At 37.2% G+C, this 19,256-nt stretch overlaps 1 protein-coding gene across 3 annotated transcripts in view; it reads right to left on the bottom strand.

Moving 5' to 3' along the window:
• VCAN (versican) overlaps positions 1-19,256 on the bottom strand; it is a 120,618-nt gene that overhangs the window by 67,047 nt on the left and 34,315 nt on the right. For 2 of the 3 annotated variants that reach the window (XM_047853843.1, XM_047853835.1), the window contains exons 6-7: positions 13,713-14,006; positions 4,074-7,073 (exon numbers count right to left, since the gene is read on the bottom strand). In XM_047853843.1, coding sequence (XP_047709799.1) covers positions 4,074-7,073; positions 13,713-14,006 — 3,294 coding nt within the window. The remainder of the gene's footprint in view (positions 1-4,073; positions 7,074-13,712; positions 14,007-19,256) is intronic. The other variant, XM_047853853.1, reaches the window with a different exon arrangement.

The raw sequence follows: 19,256 nt of genomic DNA, 5'->3' as shown, positions 1-19,256 counted from the left end.
CCACAAAATAAGATCTGATTCTTGATCTCCTCTCAAATATGAACATGAACGGTGCAGTGTTGGGGTATAGTGGGGAACAGAGCTGCCTTTCAAATATTAACCAGAAGAGCCACTCTTTCATGTGCTCAAAATATAGTGTTCCTAATAAGATTTTGTTTGGAGAAAGGAATCTGATATAATAAAGAATCTTAAAGTAATTTTTCTACATTATAAATGCTATAAAAATGAAAAATACATGATTTTTAAAAATTATATGAAGCTGGGGCACCTGGGTGGCTCAGTCGGTTAAGCATATGACTTTGGCTCAAGTGGTGATCTCGTGGTTCGTGGGTTCGAGTCCCACGTCAGGCTCTGTGCTAACAGCTCACAGTCTGGAGCTGCCTAGAATTCAGTCTCCCTCTTCCTTTGCCCCTCCCTCCTCTCACTCTGTCTCTCTCTCTCAAAAAAAAAAAAAAATTATATGAAGCTATCTTGTATAAACGTTGCCTTTCAAAAAATGATGACTGCGCACCCAACGATACAAATATTGCCATTCGCCCAGACGTCTATCTCCTGTTCCCAGAGCCAACATCCCTTATCCTTCATCCTGTCCTCAGTGATATTAGCATTATGTACACTGCTCCAAAGTACAGATACAAATGCAGGAGGAATTGGTAATATGAGAGTTATTTCTGAATAATATAAGCAATAAGGTACCATAATTACCAATAAGGAAACTGAGCAAAATGAATTCTAATTTAGAGGCCAAAATTATCTTTCTCAAAATGTCACTAATTTTTAATACCATTACATTAATAATTTTATCAGTACCTTAATACTTATGTCATTTTAGTTTAATATTGGCCTTACATCTGCCTTATACTTAGATGTAAATTATAAAACTAGCAAAAAAGACCACCTGACAAAACAAATAATATCAAGCTGGCCTGACAAATAGGATGTTGTATATACAAACACATTTAAAAAAAACAAACTAATAAGCCATCTATTTTAAGGTTATAACTATGAGCATTTGCATAATAACATTCAGATTTAATATCTGCACATTTACAAATTATTCTTTGGTTTAAAGATAACAGTATACCAGTTTTTCAAAACATTCACAGATCTGTCACCCCAACGTGTGACACTTCAGATGATACAGGGGAGCATTCTTTAAAAAAAAGAAAAAAAAAGCCCAGAATTGAAAAAACTTTCTACACCATTAAATCCTGTAGACTTCATACATGTTCACAAAGAAAAGCTTTCAATAATTTTTCAAAATGCAGGTGTGCAAATTACTCCTGAAGTAGACAGGAGTCATGTTTTCAGTATCCCCCGAACCACTGTTAAACACACCCCATAGCATTTTTCAGCTCATAAAACTTTTATGAGCTGAAAAGTTCCTTCAGATTTTTTTAACTGCTAACTACAGTTGCCCTCCAGCAACAGCACCTTAAGCTGCTATTAAGATCCATTTCAGCAAATATAACATAAACGTGTCTTGAGTAGCATGTTTTGTTTCATAGTAGTAAAAAAAAAAAATCGAGATTTACATGACTTGCTGAGCACAGCAAAAAATTATGAATGCCTTGGTTTAGTGTAGCACGGGTGGCATTTTTGCTTACTTGGGCATATAGTACATGTAGAGGGGGGTTCTATGTTTGTGAATAGATTTATACAAGTTCATACGTGAACCAAGGATTTTCCAATCTGGGAAAATGTGCCTTGATACATAAAAAGTTGGTTTCCAGGCACATGTGTATTTTTCCTTATTAATGTACACCTGCCTTAGAACTCATTAATTTAACATCTGCTTTAAGGTTTTCCGTTGCCAAAGTTCAAGATGCTTAAAAAATTAACTTTCTCGTGTAAAAGAAGTAAAATTAGTAAAAGTCAGCAGTTGGAGCTGAGTAAACCTTGTTGTCTTATCAAGACAATAAACAACGCTTTTAGTCCTAAGGAGAATGGCCTCTTTCAAGTGTACAAAAATGATAGGTAGATGTAAGACAGAGAAACAGGGAGACAGAGAGACGGGGGGAGGGAACGAGATAACTACAGGCTATAGCTCTATCTCTTCCCCCAGCCCCCGCCCTACTACCCACACACCGGAATCTCCTCCTGATGGAGAATCCCGACCATTCCCGTTGCAGACTTTTCTGACCTATTGTTATCAGTGCTGAAGGAAAACTAGTATGAGAGAGAATCATGGCCCCATGTTTTCAAAGTGGAAGAAGGCAGAGGACACACCTAGGCATGTCTCCCAGACCAGCTGAATTAAGTTCACACCTCAAATATAAACATGCACCTTTGTATAAAACGGTTTCTGGGTTAGTTACTCAGAACCACCATTTTGAGTCACCATTTATAAACTTAGATTTTTTTTTTTTTTATGACTGCCAATTTTTCCAGGAAGATAAAGTTTCACACTTTCTATTTTTTAACTCGATCACCCTAACCTTATCACACAGTTTCCCATTTAGAAAAGTTTTTAAGTGCAGAATGGTTTTACTGTTTCCTATATTACTTGATTCAGCATAGAATCTACGTTAACATGAGAGTAATCTAAATTGGGAAAAACTTCTGCATAGTCAGTCTTTCTAATCTTAGTTTCAAAAGGTGGAAAGGGAATGTAAGAAACAGGAAACATGAGATAGTTTCCAAGAAACTATCATTAGCAGAACAATAATGTCCAATCCTGGCCTCTTTCAACTGTACTAGACAGTGGACATTACCTTCAATACTCTGAGAATGTATTCCTTTCTACTTACTGCTCTGCCAGAGGCTTTACACTGAGAAAATTCTAGATGCTATGACTGTGAAGTTGCCACCTACAGCAATGGAAGCCAGCTGACCTGACGAATAGAGCGACCTGTTTGTTTCCAATAGGTACACTCCAATAGGTATCCTCTAATGAGGATAGCATCACTTTTAAGAAAATGACACCCTGAGGGGAATGTCTTACCAGCAAGAGAGAGAACCTGCTAAAAAAAAAAAAAAATTCTTCTAGCCCAACCTCTCAGACCCCAGTAAAGGAAAAATCACTATTCTTTCAAATCACATATTTAAACTAGTATACAGCAATTTAACTAAAATCAGTGATCTTAACTTCTAAATTAAAAAGATACAAACCTGAATTGATCTATTAAACTGTATGCACTATGTGTTCTCAGCCAGCTTACCAAATTCAAAAGATGGTGTGGTCTGACCTTTAGGAAGGAATAAGTTGCATTTGATAATGAAAATGGCAAGTATTATTCGATGTAAAGAAACTGCTTTTAGGAATTTTGCTGGAGAGATAAATAAAATATTTGAGCAGAATAGAAGGTATCATAAAAATTCCTAGAGATAAAACAATGATATCATAAAATAAGTAACATTACAGCCTGTTTTTTAGGGAGCAGAGGTAATGCTGACATATCCATATCGGAAATTATATGTGACACAATGAATTATAGCATTTCCTAGAACTGAGCTAGATTGTATTTGTTGTAAATATTCAGAGCCTTATTAAAATACCCAAGAGACAACAGCTTAACAGTATGTTGAACTTTCATAAAATAACATTTAAACTACAGACCTGTTACCCACCCCACAAGCTGTACAACAAACCTACAAAATCCTGGGAGAGAAAACGCAAAGCACACCTGTAGACATCTTTCTATCAGCCTTAGACATGTGCCAATACAGTTTTAGCTGTCCACAATGTAAGTGCTGAAGGTTAATAGTTAAAGACCGATGGAATGTTAACACAGTCTAGTACTACACTTGAGTAGTAATGCATGGAAAGACACTGAAATTAAAACATTTTGTTCTGCATGTTCTGAAGTGATGTAACAGTGATGATTGGTTATATTAGATGACAAAGCAGGGCTTCTTAGAACTTTAAAAAACACACTCGTATCTAACATTCTTCCAAATAACATATTCTTCCAATTCTTGTACAAATATATGCAGCTAAAATACAGAAATTTTCACACTCCAGTTATCTTCTAATGGCAGCATTTGGTAGGTTGATTTTTTTTTTCCAAAAGTAATTTTCAAGATAAAATGCAGATTGCCTTGACTGGTATGTCTAGAAAGCAAAGACTTACCTGTCTTGTTTTCTCTGACCTCAATAATATAAACATTTATGTCAGGGTGGAATTTTGTCCCTGCTGGGGGTTCTGGAGTGGAAAGCGCCTGAGGTCTGAAGGCCTCTTTGCCTTCCACAGTGGGTGGTCTTGTTGGCTGTGTAGCAGATGGAGTACTTGAAGTTGTGAAATACTCTCTATCAATATCAGTTTCTGTTTCCTTCACTACAACATCCTCGAGTGTAGTGGGAGGAACACGAGACGTTGATTCTCCAATGATTACCATGTCTCTGGTTGTTTCTTCTCCGGGTTCCCTGTCAATGAGAGGCGGTTTCTCAGTGCGTGCTGGAGACGGCTTGGATGAAGTCGTGTGGAGTCTTTCTACTGAACTGAAGGTGGCAGTGATATCACTTGGAACGGTGGCTTTAATTGTTGAAAATTCTGGTATTTCTGTGGCTTTGGGCTTTTCAAATAATCCTGAACCTAAATCCACATAATCTAGAGATGTTTTCTCTCTTTTCTCAGTAGTGGTATCCTCTATAAGCTGGGTAACATGGGTGCCGAAATGTGATACAAATCCCCCTGGACTAGTACTTTCTGTTTCATACTTTCGTTCAGGCTCTGGACTTAAAGACACCTCTGATCCTATGCTTGGCATTAGTGTTATTGCTTCATCAGTTTCTGCTTTGTGCTCAGTGACAGCACCAGGTGGATAAGACATACTATGCTCAATTTTTCCAACTGGAGTTGTTTCTAAAACTGGGACTCTCTCAGAACCTGTCACCAATCTGTCTTCAGAGACTGTGTATGCTGACCCATCACTCTCTTGTTCATCTAAAGGTGTTGCTGCCTCCTTGGCTGTGTCAACTGCAGAACTGAGAGTAGGAACTGGTTTCTCTGAAGTCTGTTCTTCCCAAGGGAATTCTTCTTGAGTTGTTCCCTGCGTGATTTTTGTTGTTGTTCTTAGACTCTCAGGAGAAAGAGTTGCTTCAAGATGAGTCTGATCAATGACATGTATGTCTTGAGAGGGTGCACCCAGAACTTCACCTTCTGAGGGAACAGAAGGTACCAACACTCCCCATTCTGTCTTGGGAATTACAGAAAGAGGAATGGTATGGGAAGTGTCTACATAAGTAGTAGATTCTTGGGTGCTACTATAATTAACAAATGCCAATCCTTCTACTTCCGAAGTCTGGGCAAATTGGGGGACAGTAGATACTGGCTTAGAGACATCCCTATATTCTCCTTCATCGAAAGCACTTCCTTCTGTAGTTGCATAAACAACTTGGCCTCCCGTGCTTGTGACAAGTGGAACTCTTCCTTCGATTGTAGAATCTCTCAAAGTTGGCTTTTCTGCAATACCAGTTAACATAGTTGGCTGAAATCCAACTGTGAATTTCCCGTGGCCTGCTGTATCTTCCTCAGTTAACTCCTCTAATGGCTTTTGAGTACTATCTGGAAAAAGAGTAAATTCATCTCCTCCATCTTCAGTGAAACTTGGAATTTCTTTATCATTTCCACCCACTTCTGTAGTAGTGAGTACGGCAGGGGGTAATCTTGGAGGGCCTGCATGTTCTGTGAACTCTAAAGGCTTCGATGTTGTATTATCTTCATCCCATGCCCATTTTGATATAGTGACCACCTCCACATTTAAAGTGCTGTGGCTCAAATGTGTTGTCGTAATACCCTCATCATACTTTGTAGTTTCTTGATAGCCATCTGTTTCTAATTCAACTGGTGTTGTCATAAAGTCTTCCTCCACATCTCTTGCTTCTGGGGGCTTTGTTGTTGTCAGTGCTGGAGAATAAAAAGGTTTGGTCATTTCCACTGAATACTCTGTAAGATGAACTTGCTCTGAGGAAGTGGTTGAGAACTGCATTCCAGAGAAGTCTTCTTCCTCTATTTTTCCTAGAAATGGATCTTTTGTAATCTTTTCCTGTATCTCATCATCAGTGTAAGTATCTGTTTTCAACTCTGGACTTAGTGTTCCTGTTCTTTCTCTTCCTTGTGCCATTTCTGTTTGTGGAGAGGGGTAAATAACTGTGGATATTCCCTCGACTAATCTTTTATCACCAGAATAAGGAAACAATTCTACTTCTGTATGATGCTGTGATGGGAAAGGTGTAGTAGACACATACTGGCCAAAAAAATCTTCAGTTATCCTTCCATTAGTTTGTTTCTCTTCCCATTTGTCCGTAGTTGATTCATTACTGTCAGGCAGAGTTACAGGTGAAATAATTGTTGAGGCTGAGACTGACTCCCTGTCCTCTAGTTGAGTGGAGGTGGTGTCTTCTGATGTCTTTGACACTGTAACAACTTCAGGTATTTGGCTAAAGACCAAGGTGCTCTGACCAGATCTAACTGTAAATGTTCTGTCTTCCCTGTCATCTTCTCCCACGGTGAATCCATAGTGGCTTGTGGTCACAGATTCGGAAATAGCGCTTACTGTTTTCTTTTCAGTTTTGGATTCCAACGTCATTGTTGTAGATACAAATGGTGTTTCAGTTGCAGACAATTCCTTGGAAGGAATGTGCTTTGAGATTTCCATAGATGTTACCAAGGGACCCACTTCTATTTGTTCAATTTGGGTAACTGATTCTCGTGTTTGTATGTCTTCCCTGACACCATCCCATGAATCAGGAGCAGGACGGGGGATGACGGTTGTACTTTGGGGTGCTTCTTCCCTAATTTCAGATATGTCTGGCTCTCCAAGTGGTCCTGATGCAGAAGGTGAGTCGTAGTCCAAATCCCAAGGCTTTCTGGTACTCCCAGTAGGTGTGGATGATTCAGTGGCTACTCTGTGTGTGACAGCTTGGGACTGAACTGTGGTTTTCTGTTCAAAACTGACTATATTTCCCACAGGAGGGAACTTTGTTGTAATTATAGGTAAGTCAGTGATTAAAGGGATGACTGGTGTTGTTCTGTCAGGTACCATTTGTAGTTCTTCAGAAAAACTGGATGATGCAGTTTCTGCAAGGATATTCAGTTCGATGGTTGTAGCCTCTGATATATTCTGTTTAGCTAGAAAAATAATTTCAAAGAGTTGATTAGACAAGTCACTAATAAAAAGTTGTACGTCCAGTGTTTGTCAAGTGCTGCTGTGTACTTTGGGGTGACCCAAAAGCGTTTGTGATGAAGGGAATCTAGAAACTATAATTAAATTAACTCAGACAATTGAACATTTTATAGTCACAAACTGATCACTTGTTTCATATCGTAAGGGTTATCACTGCTTTTACCCGTAAGTATGAATGACTGTTTTTGGTTAGGGAAAATGAATATTATGTATTTTAAGATAAAGAGAAGTCCAAAAAAATATGAATGTAGAGTTTGGAAACAGTGGATAGGTTACTTATCAGAAACTACAGCAGCAAATCAAAGCTTAGTAGGAAAACTTGGTAATACTACTCTCCTGAAGGGTTCCTGTGTACTCTGCCTCTATCTTTCTCCCTCCTTTTCAAGCTGCATTGTGTCTCAGGGGAGAGGGAGTGCCTCAGATTGCAAAACAACAAAAAAGCCACATCAAATGTACCCAAGATACATGTAAACTATTACATCGTCCATAATGTGGGGGGTTTCATAAAAACAGGATATTAAACATTTTAATACCACTCTTCACTTGATTCCAGGTGTTGAGACATTTGTCTTCATCTTCCTTTCCACTCTGCAGTGCAGCCTTGTTTCTAATAAACAATAAGATGTTTCTGGCAGAGGCTGCTTGGCATTTTTGATACTTCTGTGTTTTGTTCTACGTTCCACACACTATGTTTGCAACTCTTAAGGGTCTTGGTTCCAGGCTTACTTTAGCATGAAATACGAACATAGACCAGGAAGTGAAGTACCCACATGATATATTTTAGGTTTGTAATTACAAATCACTGGAAACAACTCCGAGCATCAGAAAGAACGGTCTCAGGCAATAAAAAGTAACATGTCATCATAAAATGCTACATTATAATAACTCCAGATTTACAAAGAATGGCCTGTCCTGTTTAAAGAAATGTAAAACGTGTGTAAAAGTGACGGTGTTATAGACGAGATTCCTTTTCAACATAGGGAACATGCAGCGGCTTAGTACGCAAAGATTTTTGTTTCTTAAAAAAAATCGGATTTTCAAAAATCAAAAAGTAGTCATCACTAAATTCAGAAGGAACTGTTCTAAGGAAACACGTAGTTGCTATTTCACCACATCCTGTATGATTTAAAATAGTTGTATGCATATTGCCTGTCTCCCTGATAAGAGTTGCAATATCTGTAGTATTTGTAATACCTTGTGTTTCACTCTCAATAATCCCCAAACAGGAGTTTTCCAAAGGGAAAACCAAAGTGGATATCTTTGAACTCCATCTACTCTGTCAAAATTTAATGATCTTTGGACACTGAAACTGCTGTGTATGATACTAGAATTGTAAATATATGTCATCACATATTTGTCCAAGCCCACAGAAGGTACAACATAAAAGATGAGCCTTTATGTAAACTATGAACTTTGATTATGATAAGTCCACATGCATTCATCAATTGTAACAAATGTACCACTCTGGTGTGGGATGCTGACAATGGGGGAGGCTACGCACCAGAGGGGGCAAGAGGTAAATAGGAAACCTCTGCACTTTCCACTGACTTTCACTGTGAACCTAAAAACTAAAAACTAAAAGTACTCTAAAAACTAAAGTCTATTAGAAAATTTGAAGATAGGATGATGTGACTTTGTTGTAAATCAGACTTGAGTTGTAACATGTTGTTTATTTTTGTTTGCTATGAGCTGTTATTAGCTGTGGTCATTCTGCAGACCATTCTAAAGCTCAGATCCACGAATTTTATAATGAAAACTTGCTGGTCATTTACAGTATGGTAACATTTAAATATTCCTCGAAGTCTGTCACTATTTACCCTTTTGTGTTGGAACAAAACTAAACAAAAACATACTAAATAATCTCTCTCTCTCTCTCTCTCTCTCTCTCTCTCTCTCTCTCTCTCTCTCTCTCTCTGTAAAGAAAAGCCTTTTCTATATTCATTTCCTGGAAGAGGCTTTGGTCTGTTTTGATTGACATGAACAACTAAAGGAGCCAAAGTGTGGTTGACTCTTTTTCTTCTAATTCAATTCTCTATCCTCTGAAATTCCATAACTGTTACCTCATTTTACTGCCAAATATCATGTTTGTCTTATAACAGCTTTCTTTTGGGAAACAGTAAAATATACATGCAGAAAAAGTTCCCATGGAAACATAATATAAACACTTATGACACTGCTTATTAGAGAAAAATTAATCGCATTATTGTTAATGACAGCAAGAGAGCTGATTTTGCTTTTCTCAGAGTATTTTCGTGGCTGATGAAATTAACTTAAAAGGCGATGATATGGCATTAGGGTCAAACAGAAGGCCTGTGGATCAGGTTGTCCTATGTCTCAATCCAAGTTCCGTGCTAGCAACTTTCTATGATGCTATGAAAATGCTTCTATAGTGTTCCAAAAATGAAGGACTCATATTTTAAAGATGAAACTGTACGTCACTGTCGATTATTACGGTACCATTTGGTGTTGCCTTCCTCTAGTCCTGGAGCATGGGAAAGCAATGGCACTACATCTCAGAGAATCTCCCTTACAAAGCCAGGATTTCTGTGACTTTGTTTTCACAAACAAGGGTTTTCAATAATTTTAGAACTCTGTTTAAAAGTCTGCTTATAATTTAATTAATTCTACTATTTGGAATGGAAAACCTCAGACTTCCTTTGGGGTTGGGTGGCTTTTTCGTCAGTTTAACAGCTGATTTCCATCCTAAGTCAGAATATCTGATTATCTGTGCCATTTGCTTCAACCATTTCAAGAAGAGGAAATAATTTCAAAAACCACAAATATCTACAAAGAGGTATCTTAAGAATAAAGGCTGCTATATTAATGATGACTATCATAAAGGTGAAAATGCAACTCCAAATTATTCCAAAAGTGTCCTCCCAGAAGAATTCACATGGAGAGATCTCTGAACTGGAAAAATACCAGTGTTCTTTCAACTTCATTAATGAGAAAGCCAACAGAAATCAGCATACTTCTCTTCCCACAAAGCTCCCTTCCAACCTTTGCAGCTGTCTGCCATACAGATGTTTTGGATCACTGTACTTATATATTTTATGTCCTATGGACTATCTTCTTTGTGCTTCTAAGACACGAGGCAGATTTTCCCAATAAAACATAAAGCCCCTATTAGCAGCACGATAGTCGATTTAACACACACCCAGGATGCGTACATTATATGAAAATTATTAATTTCAAATTAGTTCTTCTATATGAAAATGTCTTATACGTGAATAACTGTAAACATGAGAAAGCACAAATAGAGTGGATATTCAATAAGTTGATTCTGAGTTCATTGTTAAATAAAGCGTAAAGGTTGGAACCGTGGTATTAGAATTCAAACTATTTTTAAAAAGTTTTATGAGTGAGTGATTGAATGCTAACAGATTGAAGTTCAATAAACAGAAAACATATTTAAAATACCATTTAGGGAAAGATTAGTTGGGTGCCTATGATCAGATTATGATCGAGGGCACGAAGAGAATAAGAAGCACCCCAAAGGTTAGAAGGGTAGGGTACTTTTAAAAGTGAACAAATAGGTGAAAATGTAGCATATGAAGTGGTGAGAATTTATTTCACCTTCTCTAAACCATAATTTCTAGCTCCCTAGCTTAATCAAACAGAGGGATATAAAAAATAATGAAGGTTCAAAGCAAGATCACATAGATGATCCAGGGGCTTAGAAATTAACATTTCAAAACAAGGACATTGTTTCAGTTGAGGAAGATGCCTAGGGACAAATGAACAATTGTGTTCAATAATAGATATGGCTGTTATTTAGATTTTGGTCTCCAAGTTATAAAGGAAAAAAGGGCTCAACGTCTAATGCAATGAATTTAAATAATCAGAAAAATTATCTGAGAATAATGGTAATGGGATATTAGAATGGTTTTTCTGGGAAACGTGCTGTATCTCCCTGGCTTGGAGATCATTAATGATATTACATGAGAGATTATCATGAGTCTTGAATGGCTTTGATTCACTCAAATTTGGGGATGTATGGGTGATTTTTCAAAGTCCTAAGTCTCCAACCTTGGAAAAAATCAAAAGTGCACAATTTAGTTTAATTGTCACAGGGAAATAACACAGGAAAATTTTATTTCACAAATGTATTAATTTCCTGGTTTTTTAAAATCAACTTGACATGAACAGATTCTAATTATGTTTGCCATCAGCCATTGTTAAATTTCTATTCAGTAATGTTCAAAGGAAAATAGAATTATAAGTGAGGTTTTAGAATTGTTCATTCACCAGGAAGTGGCTTAAAAACACCATCTACATTTGGTAAAAAGCAAACAAGAAAAATATGGTTATACTTCTAAATTCCCCTGCTTGAGCAAACAGCTATACATCTCTGGAATCACTTTTGGAACTGTTGCTAAGGTCACAACTCTTATAAACTTTACCCTAAAAACTTAGTCACACCTCAACTGTGTGGGAAAAGTGAACAGCAGTCAAGTCATTTTGAGAGTATTTTTTACATTGTTTAAAATATATACATTAAAAGAATCCTTGAAAAAAGATTTAGCAATTTGGGGAAGCAGTTGGCACTGCATGTAGTTTAAGAAAGACTAAGAAATAAGAAAGATATTTATGTTATGACTGAGCCTTCTAAATTTTGTATATGCCCAATCAATTTTGAATATAGTAGGTTTTAGGAAAGAAATAAACAAGAATCTAACCCTTAGATTAGATTTGTAATAGATGAGATTACCCTTTGGTTTGGGAAAAAAAAAACCCAAAATTTGAATCATGATATTTGGAAGTTATATATTTCCAAGTTATATGAATTCAAATGAATTAGAGGGAAAAAAAAAGGAAACTAGACCTGAATTTTCAAACTTTTCTCAGATTTTATGCAGGTTTTTAGTAAGTAATTATTGTATTTGAATAGAAATATCTTATTTCATACATTCATGTGAATTCCTCATTTAAATAAATAATTTAAAACACATCAGGATGAATTCTTTGTGGCTACAGACAGCCTTTGGTTTAAGTTTTACCCAAGGGGTGAAAAAAAAAAAGGTTGTTTAAAAGTTTTGTCTTGCCAGTTTTATATAAAGCAAGAGAAAATGCAATTTAACAAGATAGTCAGGTTGGATAATTCCACTTCTTCCCTAATTAAACATCCCAACAGCAATCTGATTTTAGTTCTTAATCATAGTCACTTAATGTAAAACTGATTTGAGAGCTTGAACTACTTGAAAGTCACTGTTAGGAGATTGTGGCTTAAAAAAAATGTGTATCTTTCTACTTTCAGAGATAGGCTTCCCTTATTATTGTTTTAATTCCCCCCCCACCCCCCAAAAAATAACTAAGGAAGACCTTTTCTATTGTTTCAGTCTAGGAACAAAAGTTAGTATTTTCAATGGCTTTGTATAGCCAGCTTGTACCATGCCAAAACACAAAACATGGCTTTCACACTCAGAGAGTTGAGTCAATGGGAGGAGATGTGGGCAAAGGCCCCTTAGCAGGGAGGCAGCAACATGTCAGTGCCTTTCCATTGCACTAACGTCTATTCTGTGGAATACTCAGACATCCTAGCATGACTTTTTGGTTGACAAAGAATGCCTGTGTGTTTCACTTTAGAAACCAATTACATAATAAGCTAGTGTATTTTCTACTCGTTTCAGTTACACATAGCTAAAACAAGATATATTGGAAACTTAGTAAAAACCTTTCACTATATTTCAATATGACATGGCTCTACTTTGAATATACTCCCCCAAATTCTAGGAAATTTTTGTTTTGCTATCACAATACAGACCAGTAAAAGTCACAGTGAGACTCTAGACTACTTGCTTGTTTGACCAAGCAAATTCTACAAGCATACTGTGTGGCTATGACTGCTAAAATAACTTAAGGACATCTGATAATTTTAAATAAGTAAATCATGTATGGATAAATGTTACTTAAGATGAGTTTTAAGTAGCAAACCAAATTGAAAGTAGGCTATGTTACACCTTGCAAACAACATATACTGCACTTCAATATGTACTACAGAATTAATGATGAGAAGGCACGTATTTCCATGACCTGAAATAAAATAAGATAAATGGAGATTTTTATTTACAGCATGGTTCCTTGTTAGGAATTAATTGAACATTATGATTATCAATCTCGGTTCCAAGTACTCACCTGCAATTACTGAAATTTGAATTCTCCGCCATTTCAAAGAAAGACATACCAAAGACAAAAGAAGCAGAATTCAAGAATTCAACTCAGCTATAGTTGGCCTCAACATTATAGCACCAACACTCTAATTACATTTAAGGACTGCAATTAATGTTAAAAAAAAAAAAAACTAATCGGAAATGTGTTCTGTGGTTCTAGGTGCAATGGAAGCACTGTTAAGACTTCAACTCGACATTTCCTTATCACTTCAAAAATAGCATTTGTCAAACTTCCTCCTGTTTTAACCATATTGCTGCTGTTCCATGTATTTGCCTTCAGAAGTCATTGAACTGTTTCCATTCTGTGCACACACGGCAAGACATGGGATCCATTCCCATCAGTTGAACACCAATGCATGTCTTCGAAGTATGTTTTTAAAATCTGTAATTTTTAAAAAGGTAGCAAACACTTACGTTTAAAGCAGTAGGCATCAAATCTGCTATCAGGGGGAGGGAAGCCTGTCTGGTTCTCAAAACGATACAGGGTTCTCACCCCAAGTAAACCACCTCCACACTGGGCCCTGGCCACAGTCACAGGATGGCGAACGCTGGCATCCGACAGCCACCCATAATCGCACTGGTCAAAGCCATTCCTCCAAGCGGCTTGGAGTTCCCCCACTGTCGCCAGCCGGGCATCCTGGTTTTCGCACTCTTCTTCAGCCTCCTCAAAGGTAAATTTATTGGGAGCAGTGATATGGAACACGTCACCTGGAATAAGAAGAGAGTAAAAACAAAACAAAACTCTAAGTTTTACGATTCATTCCTTTCCAGTTTATGGGTGGGTGGGGCGAGGTAGAAGGATATAATACTTTTTTCATGGTAAACTGGCAGCTTCTGATACTTTAAAGCAGTAAACATAACAATTACCCAATTTCGGTACTATTCATGTATAATAAGAAATAACACATACCAGAAAAGTTCATATATTATCACTTTATTATCAGTTTATTATAAAGTTATTTATTATAAAGTTCACTTTATTATCAGATGACTGCTTTTATGGCCTACGGATATACAGAAGCAATCATTTGATAATAAGTTATGATAAATTCTTTAAAATGAACAGACCTTTCCAATGGATTCTTTGGATTACTATCTGGAAAATGAGTTTTCTCTTCAGTGAAAAGGCCTGCAATGTACTTAACAATGCATGCTGGAAAGGGAAACTGTATTGAAATGTCACCAAGGTTATTTCACTTTGGTCAACCTGAAAGCAAACAGTAGTTCTCAGACCTTCCTTCTCACATATCTCTACCATCAAAATGGATTCACTCCTATCAAATTAAACGACAAAACAAGAAAAACTACAAGGTTTGAAGGTAGGAAGAGACAGAAGCAAGATGGAATGCTGTTATGTGTGAGGCCTGCTGGGGCTGTGTGATTGTTATGTCAGCCGGGGCTCAGAGTGAATGGAGGCCAACATCAGCTTCCACTCAACTGGTCAAAGTGACCAAAGTCCCCTGAAGGAAGGGGCACCTTTTTCTTTTCTACTTACTCTGTCCATGGTGAATACCTCTTGCAATCTGTCTGTCCTTTTTCCAGTTCTCACAAAGATAACTACATATGCTAGCAGGGGTGCTAACTAGGGTTGAGAAACTCCTACATTTGTTTATTGATTAACAAAGAAAGGCTGAACATTTACTTTGTTCATCACCAGGCCCAACTGGCAGAGAATATGTTCATTATAATTTAACATGTCACAATAAAATATTCCGGAAACGTCAGAGAGTTTGTTAAATTGGTACTTGGACAGCTAACAAAACAATTGGCTGAAATAAATTCAGTGCAAATCAAATGATGCTTTTCACAGTTGAGTACAAGTGGCTCAAAGACAGAGGCAGAAGTAGAGAATACCTAAGCTAATCCATCAGGCAGGAGGAATATAAAATGTGGCAGAGAGGAAGAAGCTAAAATATCAATAGTCCATCACTGCAGCAGCCGCGGGTCCTGTTTCTGATTCTGTGATATATTAGACAACGGGGACTCTAGAGCTCTCATGATTCAGATCCTCACCTGACTAAATCCAGATGTAACCAGCATTTGTTAAAAATGAATAGAGCCATTACTCTCTCTGAGTGTGCGATAGCTTTCTAAAACAAGAAAAATTAGTCACGGGAAAAATGGCCAAATCACACATATCAATTTTTGTCACTCTAAATCTAAAATTGCTGCTGAGGAAACTAGGCCAAATCCCTACAAGAGCTATTTGAAAAAGAGAGAGAAAATGACTTTTACCTGACTGAAAAGAGTAAGGTAGACGTGAGAATAGGTTTTTGTCCTTAATTGTCTAGGCTGGCAAGGTCAGTAATCTCAAATCCAAAAATACACTACAGCAACATAAGTTCCTCCTCCCCATTCCTGCACTACCTCCCTCCCTAACAAGCTGTAAAAGCATAAGAGTCACAGTACCAGTTACGTAGCATGTATCAATGATGCTTGTTAAGTGAACGGAATTTCAAGTTCTTGCTAAGAAACAAGGTGCTATTTTTCTTCCATCCTTCCCAAGCAGCACATTAAAAACAGCTCACTGAAGCAGACCTTTGGGTATAGCTGCTGTCCAGAACAGCTGATTCATCTCACCTATGGATTTGGCTTAAAGCAACACAGGGAAAGGCAGACAGACTGTGTCTGTGTCCTCCAGTGGCCTCATTCACTTCAAAGGAATGCAAGTGTGAACATGGGCTGCGTGCCAATTCGTTTTCCTCCAAGGTAGAACACTTGCATTTGTTATTACAGCTGGAATATCACTCTATTGCCTTAGTTTCCTACGTCCTGACGTACTTCGACTTGGAGGCAAAATTTACTGTTCTTTTAAAGTAATAAGAGCGATCAGCCAACCAGAGCAGGGCAAAGAAATGTAACCGGTTGAGTAAAACTCTGCTACTCCAAGCAGCAATGTTAGTCTAGATGTTGGGGGAAATCAACTTCTCCAAAAAGGGCCAGACCAAACGGCTAATGAAAAAAAAATAACAGCACGATTTCATGGGTAACTGGTTTCCCTGTTTTAAACCACAAACATGTCTGGGGTAATAAAAGAAAGAAAGGTTTCAGAAGATGCTGGTAGGTTACAAAGAGAATTCCCTTATTATTATTAAATTAATAAAGACCTACCCTTATAGAACTTTTCATATAGAAACTCTTGTTAAATCTGACATTATATCACAATATCAATTATTTAATTCATTTGCAGGATACAATTTCCATCCATCTATCCAATACTCATAAAATAATTATTTTACTTATTTGATTAAATTCTATAATTCCTAAAGTCATCTATTTTCCTTTATATGTAGGAATTTTTCCAACACTGCAAAAAAAAAAAATGTCGATAAAGATATCACCATGAGGTTTCATTTAACTCAGTTGAAAAAAAAATAGTTAGCTGGCATTGAGTTTAGTTTAAAGTGACAACCAAATTAATTCATTTATAAATATATATATGGCAAATTGTTTTATTTCAAGATGAGCAAAAGAAAAGAAAAATATTTATTTTAACTCATTTCTAAAAAGTAAATATTTAACACCTCCTAAATCACGATTTAACATGTTTATGTTATGTTATGTTAACATGTTAACATGTTCATGTTTAACATGAACATTATTTTGCCCACTTCAAAAATCTAATAATATAGTAAAGTATCCACACTACAGAATTATCTTACTGTATCTTGAAGCTGTTAGAATGGACAGTCAGTCTATACCAAAAATGAGAAAAAGTAACTTATTCAAACTTTTCCCTTCCTATGTATCAACCTCAAAATATTAGGGCCAGGACATCTTATACTTTTTAAAAATATTCCAGAATGTCCTAGCAACAGTTTTATATAGAAACCCAAACCAGAAAAAAAGAATAGGTGAGTCAAAGGGAACGCAGAGTAGTAAGTGAACTAGTTCATATTACTAAGTGTCTTTGATTCCTAACACACCTATAACTCCAGTCAAGTATTGTTGTATTCACTACATGCCTGTTTTTGTTTTTTTTTTTTAGTTTTTTTCAATGTTTATTTATTTAAGAGAGACAGAAGAGACAGAGCTTGAGTAGGGAAGGGGCAGAGAGAGAGGGAGACACAGAATCTGAAGCAGGCTCCAGGCTCCAAGCTGACAGCACAGAGCCCGACACGGGGCTCGAACTCACGAACCATGAGATCATGACCTAAGCTGAGGTCAGACACTTGAACTGACTGAGCCACCCACGCGCTCCTATATGCCTAGTGTTAATTAGACAATCCTTTAGCATTTCTAACATAATATAAGTGTAGGTAACTTGTTGTTTAAATCAGGATTAACCTTTTAAAAGCTTATTTTTTTAATGTTTATTTTTTGAGAGAGAGACACAGAGAGAGCAAGTACAAGCAGGGAAGGGGCAGAGAGAGGGAGAGACACGGAATCCAAAGTAGGCTCCAGGCTCTGAGCTGTCAGCACAGAGCCTGATGTGGGGCTCAAACCCACAAACCATGTGATCATGACCTGAGCTGAAGTCGGCCTCTTAACTGACTCAACCACCCAGGCATCCCTAAAAGTTTATTGTTGAAGATGTGGATCAGAAAGGCTGTTAACTTATGGTCCATGTTCAATGAACATAATTTCCCAAAATGTCTTGTGTCGAAAACTGGTGACCCCTGAGATGTGAGCAGGTGTTCTACAGAAAAGAGGTTGCAAGGACAACTGCATTTAGAAAACAAATACAATTCATATGACAGGTTTTTTCTATGCAAGACTTATCAGAGCATTTAGTATTATAGTATTTATTGATAGTCCCCACAAGGAAGTCATGATGTGTAAACCATTTGATTGGAGAACTTTCTTTTACTCAGAGAATACTAATTAAGTCCATGGATCTGTTTCACAGCATTGTTTTCCAAACTCAGCAAATCCACAGCAAGTACAACTTAGTGTTATGTTTCTGGTTGCCTATGTGTCAACCTGATTTAAGATAGAAGTGAAGTAAACCAGGTAACCAAACAGCATCAAAGCAGGAGCCAAAAAACTAGAGTACAAAGCAAAGGGCACATGAGGTTCATTGCCTTCCAGGGTTGCATCAAAGACTGCCAGTGAGCACAGGAGGCTGGGGAGAGCAGGGAGCCTTGATGAAGCGTCTAAGATGGTATTTAAAAGCTGAACACACAAATTCATTTCTTAAAAAAATATCTTTTGGTGGCACCTGGGTGGCTTAGTTGGTTAAACTTCTGACTCTTGATTTCAGCTCAGGTCACAATCTCACAGTTCATGGGATCGAGCTCCGTTTTGGGCTCTGTGCTAGACAGCAAGGAGTCTGCTTGGGATTCTCCCTCTCCTCTCTCTCGCCCCCTCTCCCTGCTCGTGCTCTTCTGTCTCTCTCTAAAAATAAATAAATAAACATTTAAAAAATATCTTTTTGAAAAAAAAGTAAACCAAGCAAGAGCTGATAAAACAACAGGCTTTCTCCTCAATAATAAATTGTAGGCACAGAGCTTTCCTACAGAAAGAAAGCATAGCCCATAGGAAAAAAGAACTACAGATTCTAAGCTAAACATTGACCACTTTTACACTGAGAAAGCAGTCAAGATGTTAAGATTTTCAATGCCTCCACTGATCTACTTTCAGTTTTTAAAGCCATAGTCAGGAATTATTTATAGGTCAAATGATGTGTTCTAAACTATAACACAGTGGAATGAAATGAGACAGATATAAAGCCTGGACCAGTAAGAATAATGTAACTCCAGCCTTGGTCCAAAAATGAATGATCATAAGAGGATGCACCAATATATAAAGTCTGAAGTTCAGAGGCAAAGGCAAATCCAGAACCAAGGAAACAAGACAAAGAGAAAGCAAACATGGGAAACCAAGCAAAGCAACTCAGTGCTTTTACTTAGTTTCTCTCTCTGCAACATGACTTAAGTGGTCAGGTTGTAGAAGTTTCCACCCTGAAGGTATCCTAAAGGCACCCTTTTGCCTCTGATGTAGGCAGTAAAATTTCCT

Source organism: Prionailurus viverrinus, chromosome A1 (genome assembly GCF_022837055.1).
Source record: "Prionailurus viverrinus isolate Anna chromosome A1, UM_Priviv_1.0, whole genome shotgun sequence".
Classification (NCBI taxonomy): domain Eukaryota; kingdom Metazoa; phylum Chordata; class Mammalia; order Carnivora; family Felidae; genus Prionailurus; species Prionailurus viverrinus.
This window is presented reverse-complemented; position numbering and strand designations above follow the sequence as displayed.